Raw genomic sequence first — 10,798 nt, forward strand, 5'->3', positions numbered from 1 at the left:
CGCGTTCCGTGACAAACATGGTTGAAACGCGACAACTTCTGATACTTGATTTCTACCCCTTTTGTCACGTTTCAGTGTTGTTTATAGCATCCTGGTGTTGCGAAACGCGACGAAGTGTCGCGAAACGCGACAAATGTCGTTGTAATGTCAATTTTAGCCATTTTAAATGGCATCTTTGGGGATGTATTGGTCTATTCACTTGTGGCCAGTTTTGGGGACTTAAAGGCCGATCCAAGCTTATCCCTAGCACTTTAAATACTCTTTCACCTTCACCAATTATTTCTAGAGAGAGAGTTGGAGTTTTAGTGAGAGAAAGCTCATTTTGGGGAAGAAGAAGAAGGAATCTTGCCTAAGTCCGAGTTTTAAAGTTGTTCCTTACGTCTCTAGCCACGTCGTGGTAGTATTGGTAAGTCTTAACTCCGAGTTTTGAGTTTAATTTGATTTATGGCTAGGGTTTGTTTCATTTGAGACTTGTAAGACCCATTTGGGGGTTAATTGGGTAAGTCTAGGTTAAATTGATGAAAGGAAACCCTAATGGTTATAATCTAGGGTTTGGTCATGTAAATTGAGGTTTGTAAGTGTTAATTGTGTTGTTAGATCACTAATACACTTGTGTAATGTTGAAAGGTCATTAATGGGTGCAAGTTTGACCAATTTTGTGAGTCTAAATGTTAAATGGGTTAAATGGGTGATAGTTGACCTAGTTGGGCAAGATGAGTATGAAATTACCTTAAATGGTGTTAGTTATTGTTATTGGACTATAATCACTAGCTTTTAGTGATTTATGATAAGTCTTGGCCATTAATGGGCGGTTTTGGGGTGAATGGGCCATTTAATGCATTTGGGTCATTAAATGCTCAAGAGTTAAGTAATGTGGTTAGTTCCACAAGTTTGTGTATTGAATGTGTACTTAATGTATTAGGTACTTTGCTTTGAAGCATACGGAAGTGTTTAATCATCACCGACGTGTTAAAGTGAGTGGAATAATTATGCGTGTACGTATATAATGTATTTATTTGTGTAGCATGGAATGTGGAATTGTCGCGGTGTTCAAGACACCACATTTTATGTAACGAGTGGAATTGTCGCGGTGTTCAAGACACCACTCCTTTGGTTTGATTGACATGTGGAATAGTCGCGATGTTTAAGACAACACATTGTCATGGGAGTGGAATTGTCGCGGTGTTCAAGACACCACTCATTTGGTTTGATTGACATGTGGAATAGTCGCGGTGTTTAAGACAACACATTGTCATGGGAGTGGAATTGTCGCGGTGTTCAAGACACCACTCATTTGGTTTGATTGACATATGGAATAGTCGCGGTGTTTAAGACAACACATTGTCATGGGAGTGGAATTGTCGCGGTGTTCAAGACACCACTCATTTAGTTTGATTGACATGTGAAATTGTCGCGGTGTTCAAGACACCACATTGTCATGGGGGTGAGTTAGTCGCGGTGTTCAAGACATCACCCGGGAGATTAGTGAATACGCGGAGTAATGTACACTAATGGATGTTATGAACTCCGACGATCTTTCAAGTACCGTTCCCTTGTTCGATTGGTTAACCATGGTTGTGTGAATTTTGTATTAGCATACTTAACTGTGAACTATATGCTATTGGTGTTGCTAGCTTATTGTGAATTACGGATATTAGTTTATGCATGATGTTTGCATGGTTATTGAATTGCTAGCTTGTATACGGTATTGTGTAAGCGATTGCAAGTAAGTAGGTTATATATGCATATGTATAATTATTGCATTCACTAAGCGTTAGCTTACCCCTCTCGTTGTTTATCTTTTTAGATGCAGGTGCGGACAAGGGAAAGGGGGTTGTTGGATACTAGTTCCCCTATGTTGGATTATTGTTGAAGTTTTGAAGTCGACCTAGCGTTTTGGGTAGTTTAGCCCCAAACCATGCTCGGGTGTAGTTTGGATTAAAACTATCATTTTAATGGGTCGAACTTGTATTACATGTGATTAATGGCCTCCGTGCCCTTCGTGAACATTAAACTTGTTGTAAGCTTAAATGGGTTGTATTGAATGGTGTAAACCTTTTGTATGGCGCGTAAATGTTTAAATTATTTAAAAAAAAATTACTCATGTTAAATACGGGTTGGGTTGTTTCAAGTGGTATCAGAGCATGGTCTAAGGGATTTAGGCGACTTGAGATTAGTGTATGCGTTTTATTCGGGAATTGTAGGAGATGGGTCAGTCCGGGATTGGTTAGGCGCCTAGGTTTATGTGAACTAGCCTTGCGCTAATTATTTTGTGTTGTGTTTGTATTCATCAAGCGAGATAGACGTTGTACTAGCAAGTTAACGCGGCGTGCTCGCGTAACAATGACTAGCTACCATTGTTACGGGTTCAAATCGTGTCAAACAAGCGATGTACGATGATTGTTGAGCAAGATGGGGCGGTGTGATACATATATATAAATGTATATGTCATTTCCCTTTCGTTTTGTTGATTAATCTATTTCATTTCTTAAGAATGTAGACGGAAGATGGGTACGGAATGGAAGAGCCTACTCATGAAAGGAAGGATGAGTTAACGGCGAGGATTGAGGCTGTGTTTGAACGATATGTCTCGGTTTTCACCGACAAAGTTAGGGAAGTAACCAAGGAGTTGTTTGAAGGATGGGTAACGGAAATGGTCCTAGACCAAATGGTTAAAGTCGTAAGGGAAGAGTTTGATAAGAGGTTTCCCAAATCTCAAGTCGGTGGCAGTGAAGGAGTATTAGTGAGTTTTGAATCACATTCTCCGAAAACATTCGATCACTTTCCGGGTAAAGGGAAGTTTGAGTCACAAGGTGCTCCTAGTAAGAGGGCGAGAAGTGCGCCCGAGGGCGTTGAAAATGTGAAGAAGAGAAGTAAGGGAGGCTATGAACCTACGTGCTATAATTGTGGACAAAAGGGTCATTTGTCACGTGATTGCACAAATGCACCTCCTAAAAGCGACATATGTATTGAGTGTCGAAAAGATGGACACCGAAGGTCGGAGTGTCCTGAGTTGTTTCATGATCAAGGTAAAGGTGTAATTAAGAGCACGGGTAGCATGGAGAAGGGAGTGTAGGACTCCAGTACATCTAAATGTTACAATTGTGGGCAACGGGGACATAAGTCTCGTGAGTGTCCGTCGGGCAAGACTGTATGTTTTTACTGCCGGAAGGAAGGGCACCAGAAGTCAGAGTGTCCCGATTTGGTTGTTAAACAGACTTGTAAGTTGGGAGATTTCGCGCCCACGTGTTATAATTGTCTTCAACGAGGTCATTTGGCATGGGATTGTGCGAATATACCTTTGAGCATGATCAAGTGCTTTATTTGCCAGAAGGAGGGACACCAAAAGTCAGAGTGTTCTGAATCGTTTGTCGATCGGGTTAAGAGGTTAGAGCGCGAGTATTCGATGGATAGTGAAGCACGGAAGTCCGATGATGCTACTTCAGGTACTTTCGTTTTCGATACAAAAATGCCTTATTACTATTTGTGGTGTGCAGATGGATTCGGTTATGAATTTAGAGACTTAAATTTCGTTTCGAGATGTAGTTTGGCTCGAGTGAGCGTATATCTCATTAGTACCCTTATAGGTGCGGGGTTAGTAATTTTGTTGACGATGTACTAGGGTAGCGCTTGAGGCGTTGACTCGTGAGAGTTGACCTGGGTCAAATGCATTGTGTAAGTACATAGTACTATTATGGGTGACATTCCTAATGGAATTACTCTACGATTGACGGTCGAATTGACGGACGAAGGGCGTAAGACTTAATCGTTTTAAGCATTCCTTAACATTGACTAAAGGGTTGGTTTTACCAACCTATACAAATGGGCTTTAGCATTGGGTTGATAACGCGTGTTTGTTATAGTGTCGGAAGTTGAAGGACCGTAAGGTTCATAGGTCGGTTATAGTCGAATTCGTTTAGTCTAAGACTGGTAGCGCGGGACGGATGGAACAATGTGATGGGACGTACGAATCGTGAGGAGATTGATCGTATAGGTCGATGTGTTGTGTCTTGACTCTGTTGCTGAGTCGTTGGTTGTCTTTGCTTTTTACGTTGTGGTTTTGGGTCGTTAAACTCGTTCGAGTGAGACCCGTAGTACTTGTCGATTGTGTTGAGCATTGTAGTGAAACCAATTAGGGCGTAACCGGAGTGTAGTTGTACGTTTGATGATATTAACATGCTAGGAGGTATATACATGTTAATTGGTGGTTTGATTTCGTTGGCTTGGATACGATGTGGCGAGTGTGGTACGCTCTTGACGGCCACTCTTTTCTTCTATGATTTTCGGGTGTATGTGTGGTATGCCATTCGAGAGGCATTTTCGTTAACCACGATTGCGGTTGATGCGGTACGTGTATCGAGTGTTCATAGAATTTATGTAAGAAGGTAACCGTGATGATGTTTATGACGAAGTAGGAAGAGTATAAGCCTTGGTGTTCCAAGCATCTCTTTAAGTGATGAATTGAAAGATTTATAGGCTAGTGGTGCGACCTAGATGAATTGAGACTAGCGGGTGTCGCTAGAAGGTTATGGGCACTGAGCCGTAAGGTCCTTGGAAATTGCGTGACTTCGAGTAGTCGAAAGACGAGTGACACCGAGAGTAGACCCCGTAAGGGTCGAGCTCCTTAGGCTCGGTAATAGTAATGAGAGTTGCATAACACTTTGTCAGGTGCCTCCTTATACCTGCTAGTGAAATGCTTCACTCCGATGTTGTGATTACTTTGTATTTAAGTGCCGGTGAGGAACCCGAAGATACAACTGTGGTTTACTTGTTAGTGTTGACCGAATTGAAGGATCGAGGTTCGAATACCTTGTTATAGGTCCGCAAAGAATTCGTTGAGTATGACCAGCATTGAGACCGATCATGTGGATTTGCGTAATATTAGGATTTCGAGAAATGTTATCACCTTGACGGTGGATGTACGGGATTAGAATCCTAAGTGGGGGAGTTAAGTACCGGAGATTTCGGAATAATCCTATCTAGTAGACGTTATGGGCAAACGGGTGTCGCTTATTTAGGAAAGGAAGACTTCGATGGTCTTCCGAGAAGTCCCAAGTTGGACTTTAGAATGAATTTTGAAAGTATTTGTGAGACATGAGTTGAAATGGCGAAGTTACCGAATGGCGGGTACGAGAGATTTTCGGAATGTGTGGGGGTGATTCCCGAATACACCACGATTGAAAGGCGCGAAGATGATGATCGTCGTGAATTGTTCTACATCTAGGGTGATTGTGAAGTGTACGGTACGAGTTTGGATACTCGGTAATGGTGTATCCTAGAGGATACACACATAAAGGCACCATTTTTGTACAGAAAAATGGATCATGCAACATAAAACATAATGAAATTTGGCAGTTTTCAGTGATTGCTGCTCAGCATTTAACAGGCCGACCAGTGTTAAGCATAAGCCCTGCAGGCAGCTTCTATGCTTAAGCCCTTTAACTCAGCGCGTGAATGGTACGCAACCACGTCAGCACACGCCACCGACATTCCGGATACTTCACGTAACAGAACCATTCAGTGACTTACACGTGTATCCCGTGAATTTTGGACATTCTGCGCCTATAAATAGACCCCCTGGGTCACCACATTTCACATCATCATTCTGATCTGAACTTCAGTCAGAGAGAATTACACTTTCTCTCTCACACAGTTCTTTCTCACTCTAAAATAACATTAGCCGCTTAGTAGCAGTACGCAAGACGGATCATTACAGATTGATCCACAGATTGATTGAGGCCACCCCACAGATCTTACATCTATGTTCCGGGTCTGCAGAGATTATTTCTTGAGGGTAAACAACAATCAACAGTATACGCCGCACGCTGAGCAGCTATTGTCTTGTACTGGTACCTTACAGCCGCTATACGGAAAATCGTACCAACAAATGGCGCCACCCGTTCTAAAGAATCACTCAACTTTCAAGAGCACCAAAAGGCGTAATTGTCAGATAGCACCCATTGAAGCAAACATGATACATTCATGGCAAGCCGAACAACGGAGAAAAGCAGAATCATTAGAGGACTGGAAACAAGAAATGATTGCTTTTCCTTTCATGTTTAACACCAATCCATCTGACACTCCTGGAGTGATTGAAGCTCGAATAGAAAATTGTGTTGTTGGAGGAATATATACTGATACCGGAGCAGGAGCAGATATCATGTATGAAGATTGTTTTATACAACTACCGGGCAGAGTTAAAGAAAAGCTAAAGGACACATTTGTTCCCTTAGCAAGTTTTGCTAATGATCCATCATGGTCAGAAGGAAGCATAGTTTTAGAAGTAGTATTGGGAAAACGCCATTTAAAAGAACTGCTCACATCGAATTTTTGGTTGTGAAAGCAAATTCGCAGTATAATGCCATTTTAGGACGATCAGCTATGATGACATTCGGAGCTGTGACGTCAACGGTACACGGAATGATGCAATTTCCCACACCGGCTGGCATCGCCACGCTGTACGCTGAATGAAGAAGACCAATAGAATGTGTATAAATAAACAGAACAGCTGTTAACCCAATCATTCATGAAGATGGGTCAATATCACCAAATCCAGAGTTTCCAGATCAGAAAATCATAATTGGAAACACAATCGCAAAGGCAACAAGAGAAAAGCTTTATAAAATTTTAGCAACCAATTTAGACGTTTTTACGTGGAAAGATTCTGATATGGCTGGTGTACCACGTCATATAGCTGAACATAAGCTTGGTGTAAATCCAAATATCCCACCAGTATGTCAAAAGCAAAGAGGAATGGCTCCTGACCGAACAAAATTTCTCAGAGATGAAGTCAAAAAACTTGTGGAGGCTGGGATATTACGGGAAGTAAAATATCATACATGGGTAGCGAATCCGGTGATGGTTAGAAACCCGGATAATTCATGGAGGATATGCGTGGATTTTATAGATATCAATAAGGCATGTCCAAAAGACAATTACCCTTTACCAGAAATTGATTGGAAAGTAAAGTTCGTTAGTGGATATCAATTTAAATCCTTTTTGGATGCATTCAAGGGATATCATCAAATCCCAATGGCAATACGTGATCAAGATAAAATGGCATTCCACACACCAGATGGAATTTTTTGCTATATCATGATGCCTTTCGGATTGAAGAATGCAGGGGCAACTTACCAGCGCGTAATTGATAAAGCATTTAAAGATCAAATAGGTAAAAATGTAGAAGCCTATGTTGATGACATTGTTATCAAGAGCCATACAGAAGACGGTATGCTCAGAGATACTCTTGAAACATTTGAATCATTACGAAAGGTCAATATGAAATTGAATCCTAAGAAGTGCACTTTTGGTGTAGAAGAAGGCAAATTCATAGGTTATATTGTTATAGAGAGGGGAATCAAGGATAATCCAAAAAAGATTCAAGCAATTGAAAATATGGTATCTCCTAAAACAAAGAAAGAAGTTCTAAGCCTGAATGGAAGATTGGCAACTTTAAAAAGGTTTCTATCAAGAGCATCAGATCGATCACTACCATTTATGAAGGTTTTAAAGAGCTGTTTGAACAAAAAAGATATTAAATGGACAGAAGAAGCAGAAAAGGCTTTTCATGATATTAAGCAACTCTTGAAAGAATTACCTACTTTAACTGCACCAATAGAAGGAGAAATGTTAATTTTGTATTTGGCTGCTTCCGCAGAGGCCATCAGTTCAGTCTTGATCACAGAACGGAAGGGAATACAAATGCCTATATACTTTGTCAGTAAAATATTACAACAAAGTGAAGTTAATTATCCACCAATTGAAAAATTGGTGTATGCTTTAACACACACAGCTAGGCGACTCAGACGATATTTTCAAGCACATTCAATCCTGGTAATGATAGACCAGCCGATAAAACATATTTTGAGAAATCCAGAGTCATCAGGACGACTAGCAAAATGGGCAATTGAATTGGGAGAATATGAAATAAATTTTTCGCCTCGACATGCAGTTAAAGGTCAAATTTTGGCAAATTTTTTATTAGAAACAACAGAAAAGGTCAATCATCCGCAAAACGTTAAAGCTAGCATTCATGTTTGGGAGTTACACACTGATGGTGCATCAAGTGAGGAAGGTGTTGGTGCAGGGTTAGTAGTTACTAGTCCAGAAGGTGAAGAGCATACGTATGCATTGAGGTTTTGTTTCTATGCATCTAACAATGAAGCAGAATATGAAGCATTACTTTCCGGCCTCCGCACAGCGTTAGAAATAGGAATAAAACATTTGCGTGCATATGTTGATTCTCAAATTGTAGCACAGCAGGTTAATGGAGGGTTTGAAGCTAAAGATGTCTCTATGAAACAGTATTTGCAATTAGTTGAGAAAATATCAAAAAAATTTGAGACGTTAGAGGTTGTACAGATACTAAGAAATAAAAACAAGAAGGCAGATGTTTGAGCAAATTAGCAACATTAACATTTAATCATTTGCATAAGAAAGTTTTGGTGGAGGTCTTAAAAGATAGATCGGTTGATGAAAAGGTAGTGGTTGCAACAGTTGAAGAAAGGGAACTAAAGAAAGGGAACTATGTTAGATAACCCCCTATGTGAAATATTTGCAGGACGGAACACTGCCAACAGATGCCATGGAAGCAAGACGGATAAGAGTCAGTGCCCCACTTTACGTTCTGGAAAACGGAATACTTTATAGAAAATCCTTTAGTGGACCAAATTTAAGGTGTTTAACACCACAACAAGCAATTGATGTAGTCAAGGAAATGCATGAAGGATTATGTGCACAGCATTCCGGTTATAGAACTGTACTTGGACGGATTATGCGACAAGGGTATTATTGGCAGTCAATTTACAAAGATACAGCAGACGTAATTAAGACATGTGATGCCTGCCAGCGGCATGGAACCGTACAACGCTTACCCAAGTATGATTTAATTTCAGTATCATCGGCATGGCCATTTTGTAAATGGGCAATTGACATAGTAGGCCCATTTCCAAGAAGTGTGAGAAATGCAAAATTCTTGGTTGTTGCAATTGATTTCTTCAGTAAGTGGGTTGAAGCGAAGGTATTGGCAAAAATAACTGGTGAGAATATAAAGAAATTCGTATGGAACGATATTGTGTGCAGATATGGATTACCAAATGAAATTGTCAGTGACAACGGAAGACAGTTTGCAGATAACCCCTTCAGAAGTTGGTGTGAAGAGCTAAACATCAAACAAACATTTGCCTCAGTTGCTCATCCATAAGCCTATGGGCAAGTTGAGGTAACAAACAAAGAAATTGTAGCCGGCATAAAGGCCAGGTTGGGTTTGAGTCAGACTAAGTGGGTAGATGAAGTGCCATATGTATTGTGGGCTCACCGCACAACGCCAAAACGGAGCATGGGTGAAACACCATTCAGTTTGGTATATGGCACAGAGGCAGTGATACCAGCTGAAATTCGTGTTCCAACACAAAGGATTTTGGCATTTGATACAGAAAATAATTCATCCATCTTACGTGAAAACTTAAATTTATTGGAAGAAAGGCGAATCATGGCCGCCATCCGTCAAGCGAATGCAAAACAGAAAATGGCAAAATATTATAACAAACGAGTCAGATATGTGCAATTCAAGGAGGGAGATTTAGTGTTAAGAGATAATGAAGCAAGTAGGCAGGAAAAACAAGGGAAGTTAGGACCACGCTGGGAAGGCCCATATAAAGTTGTAAAGGCACATCCTAATTTGTCATACACCCTCTCAGCGCCCTCCGGCGAAGAAATTCCACAAACATGGAATGCAATGAGTTTAAAGAAATTTTATGCGTAGTATTGCATGTTCGAATAGCTTGATCAACTATTTAGAGCATGAGATGCAATCATAAATGTAAAAATTTCTTTAAAGAAATAAGAATTCAGAAAAATTTCTTATGGCATATTACTCATAATTTTTATCAGGCCAAAGATTTTAATCAGATGTCACAAAGCTGTGTGTCATCCCTCCCCGCAAAAGAGAAGTTTTTTCCTCGGTGGCAGAAGTTCAATCATAAACAAAAGATTGAAATGGCAGCGGATAATGTAGAACTCCGCTGAACATCCAGGCAATAGAATGTATCTACGACCGTCATGACTTAAAAATTATACAAACAGTATATGACTAGTCATAATTTTGATTGTTCAAATCAAACATATAAAGCTTTGACAAAATCATCAGTAAAGTAAAAAACATTTATATACATTACATAATTAACAGATAACACAAGCAATACAGATTACAACTTCAAATTTAGAACATCGTCTACCGATGTAGCAGCATTATTATACAAATTCTCTAATTCAGGAAAAGACAGATGTTCTATTTCATCACCAAGCACTTTAAGTCTATCTTCTGCATCTGACTTCAACTGAGATATAAGAGACTCCGGCAATGACTTTAGAAAGTCAGATTGAGTTAATGTCCCAATCTTGTGAAGATACCATTTTTCTTTGGTGGCCAATTCAACATAACGAGCCTCACTAACATTCTTTGCAGCAATAGCAGCATTTAACTCAAGCTCTGCAGCTTTCAGGGCCTCTGTGTTTTTCTCAATTTTTTCAGACTTGTCACGATGCACTTGGTCAGAACACTCTAAACGCCTTAGATTATTGAATTCAGATGCAATATTCCAAATAATGCCTTGTGCTTGACATTTTCGAGCATCACCATCAAATAAACTCTCAAAGAATTTAATAAGTGAAGGCGACAGCATCGCTTCAAGATACTTCATAAAATCCTCATAATTACCAGGAGGACCAGCTAAGGGAGTTGTTAAGCCAGTAGTATCTAAATTGGGAATGCTAATTTGTGAACTGCTTTCACCTATTC

The 10,798-nt window shown here is 40.1% G+C and overlaps 1 protein-coding gene across 1 annotated transcript; it reads left to right on the forward strand.

The window, feature by feature from the left end:
- The first annotated feature begins 9,337 nt into the window (after positions 1–9,337).
- LOC139870894 (uncharacterized) lies at positions 9,338–10,026 on the forward strand. The gene is made up of 2 exons (XM_071858659.1): positions 9,338–9,733; positions 9,892–10,026. The coding sequence occupies exons 1-2, from the start codon at positions 9,338–9,340 to the stop codon at positions 10,024–10,026; spliced, it is 531 nt and encodes a 176-aa protein (XP_071714760.1).
- The last annotated feature ends 772 nt before the right edge of the window (positions 10,027–10,798 follow it).

The sequence above is a fragment of the Rutidosis leptorrhynchoides genome, chromosome 10, assembly GCF_046630445.1.
Source record: "Rutidosis leptorrhynchoides isolate AG116_Rl617_1_P2 chromosome 10, CSIRO_AGI_Rlap_v1, whole genome shotgun sequence".
Lineage (NCBI taxonomy): Eukaryota > Viridiplantae > Streptophyta > Magnoliopsida > Asterales > Asteraceae > Rutidosis > Rutidosis leptorrhynchoides.